This window comes from Otolemur garnettii, unplaced genomic scaffold, assembly GCF_000181295.1.
Source record: "Otolemur garnettii isolate 467f Iridium unplaced genomic scaffold, OtoGar3 scaffold00098, whole genome shotgun sequence".
NCBI lineage: Eukaryota > Metazoa > Chordata > Mammalia > Primates > Galagidae > Otolemur > Otolemur garnettii.
This window is the reverse complement of record NW_003852493.1, coordinates 4,554,932-4,557,675: the sequence shown is the minus strand read 5'-3', so window position 1 is coordinate 4,557,675 and position 2,744 is coordinate 4,554,932. Positions and strand designations below refer to the sequence as shown.

General features: G+C 34.0%; 1 protein-coding gene across 2 annotated transcripts in view; it reads right to left on the bottom strand.

The window, feature by feature from the left end:
- Nucleotides 1-2,744, bottom strand: part of GALNT5 (polypeptide N-acetylgalactosaminyltransferase 5) — a 46,009-nt gene that overhangs the window by 24,910 nt on the left and 18,355 nt on the right. For both annotated transcript variants that reach the window (XM_003795958.2, XM_023516815.1), the window contains exon 3: nt 2,374-2,493. In XM_003795958.2, coding sequence (XP_003796006.1) covers nt 2,374-2,493 — 120 coding nt within the window. The remainder of the gene's footprint in view (nt 1-2,373; nt 2,494-2,744) is intronic.

Genomic DNA, 2,744 nt, shown 5'->3' with positions numbered 1-2,744 from the left:
CCTTTCCCATCTCCTTAATGTCTATTCTCTATATAGTAGCCAGAGTGAGCTATCAAAATATACATCAGACAATTTTACTCTCTTATTTAATGTTCTTTATTGATTTCACATTATATTATTAATATAACCACTATATTCCTTAGTAGATGCATAAAACTTTACAAAAGCTGATTTTTGCCTTTCTTTCCAAGTGGATGACCTACCACTCTTTTCCATGGTGGAACACTCATCAGCCATAACAAACTTCTTTCCTTATCTTGAATATGCCAAGCTCATATTTGCATTAAGAAATTTGAACTTCTTGTTCCATTTGCCTTGGAATATCCTTATACAGATCTCAACTCAAAAGTTAACTTGAACTTTGCTTTAGCTATCCAATTTTTGCATCATTCCCAGAAAATTACTTTCCACAGGAAACTGAGAGTAGAATGCCATTTGTTTTTTTTTTTCAATGCAGTCTTTCTCATTAAGAATCTTAAGTGTTACTGCAATGCCAATTTGGGTGTGATGTATTTATTGCTCACTAAAAATTTTCTTTATAAAGGGAAAAAATTGTTAGCAAACAAATGGGATAAGAAGATAATGGGATAAGCTCCAAATGTGGGGTCAAAGAACTAAAACATAGGGGAGTAGAATATTCTCCATCTGTACATGCTTAAATCCAAACTGGTAGAGGCATTCAATGCCAGGGCTTATGGTTAAATGTTTAGAGGCAGCAAAGTACAGTAGCTAAGAGGACAGACTCGGGAGCTGGGGAGTTTGGTGCCAATTCTGGCTTTATCATTGACTAGTTCAGGGAACTTGGGTAGGTTATAACTTCACTATGTATTCTCTCTATAGTCTCATGTGTATAATGAGGAAGTATTTGTCCATATTGCATAAAATTATTGTGAGGATTCAATCAGCACAGAAAGTGTTTGGAATGGTACCTGGTATACATGTTGCAAGTCAACTATTATTATAGAACACACATCCTTCCATAGAAAAATATAATAGTAAACCCAAATGTTTGATGTCATTTTTTATAATACTCATTGATAGAACAGATTCATCTCCCATTCATTCACTAAGTTACACACATTAAAATGAGGAGAGAAAAAGGTGACATACTGCTCCTTCGGAAGGCAGAAAGTGCTGTAAGTGCTACAGGAAGAACAGGCATAGGTCAGAGAAGACAGGCAAGTTCTCAAGAATGAAAAGATTCTGAAATCTTCATATGCTGATGGGGTCTGGTAAAAAAAAAAAGGATGGGCTTGACTAGTCTCCTAGTAGTTAAATTTGAGACAATTGAGCATCAAAAAGAACAGTGGTGATAATATTCACCATTTAAAAAAAAACTATAAATCCATAGTGATTAGAGATGAAAGGGGAAGAGCGAAGGAAAGAGGATGGATAGGGAAAGAGATTTCCTCATTATGATTAAACCCCAGCTAAAAAAGGAAGAGTAAATGATAGAAAAACAGTTTGACAGCCTTCAGTATAGTAAATGATTCATACAAGGTTTAGTAATGAATGCTAAACCATTGGCTAAAATGTGAGGAAAGAGAACATTCTCAGGGAGCAAAGTATTATCCTACAAATTACTTCTTATTTCCAAAGGACGGATCAAGCTATCAAAAACTTAGCCAAATCCTCAAAGGTATCACCAACAGTGGGATGGCCTGACATTTTCTACTTATCGATGTGAAGCAGTAAGTTCACATTCCTTATTACCTGTGTAGTAGAGTTATTTGTATTTTGATTATTTTGAGTACATAGTTATATATCTTTATAGGGTTGTAGTACAAATAATTTTATGTACCTGTCATGCCCCAAACTATTTATCTTGTAGGTAGCATGAAGAAACAGCAAATTTTAGAACATGGTCAACTGTACCAAAAAAATGGCCTGGATTTTTTTTTTTAGCCAAGACAATAGTATGTAAATTAAATGTGTGGAGTTGACTACTGTAGACTGAGAGAGTAGGGAGTTCAAATGCAGGGCATAAAATTAGATACTGAATTAAAAAACGTTTTGGAAATAATGAGAGAATTTTTAAAGAGCATGTCATAGGTGATATTTAGGAATGAAAGTTATGCTTGGTTAAGAGACTGTCCCTATTCTTCAGCAATACTCACCAATGTACTTAAGAATATGGTGTCAAAATGTCTGTAAATTCCTTTTTCAAAGGTTCAGGAAAAAAGTATATAGATATAAATGTGTTTGTATGTGGGTGTGAGGAAGTACATTTTGCAAAAGGTTAATAATTGGTGAAATTAAGTGATGGACATATAGGTCTCGTTGTATGTTTTCTTTTAAATTTGCTGTATGTTTGAAAAATATTTTAAATTAAGACAAAAATATTATCAACACTAAAAATGAATAACTTCTTACCTGTTGCATTTTGTGCCCCTGCCAGCCTGGCTCTTATTAAGCCATGTCTCTCTTTGAGTCGAAGAATCCGAACTTTTGGAAACTGAGACATGTATTCATCCAAATTATCCTTTAAGTAGTCTGGATCAGAATAAAATAAACAAGAAAATACTGGAATTAACTAGGTCGAATAGTACCAGAAGTAGTATCTCCTAGATGTCAAATTCCAGAATCTATGACATTATCATCATCACTAGATGTTGTTCCTTGGGCCATAATTTTACGTCCTGATATCATTTTCTTGGAAGAATTTTGTTTGGGCTTCATACTCGAAGCTAATTTCTTAAACCCCCAATCCTTCTTTTTAGTGTTACAAAGTTATACAGTGAAGG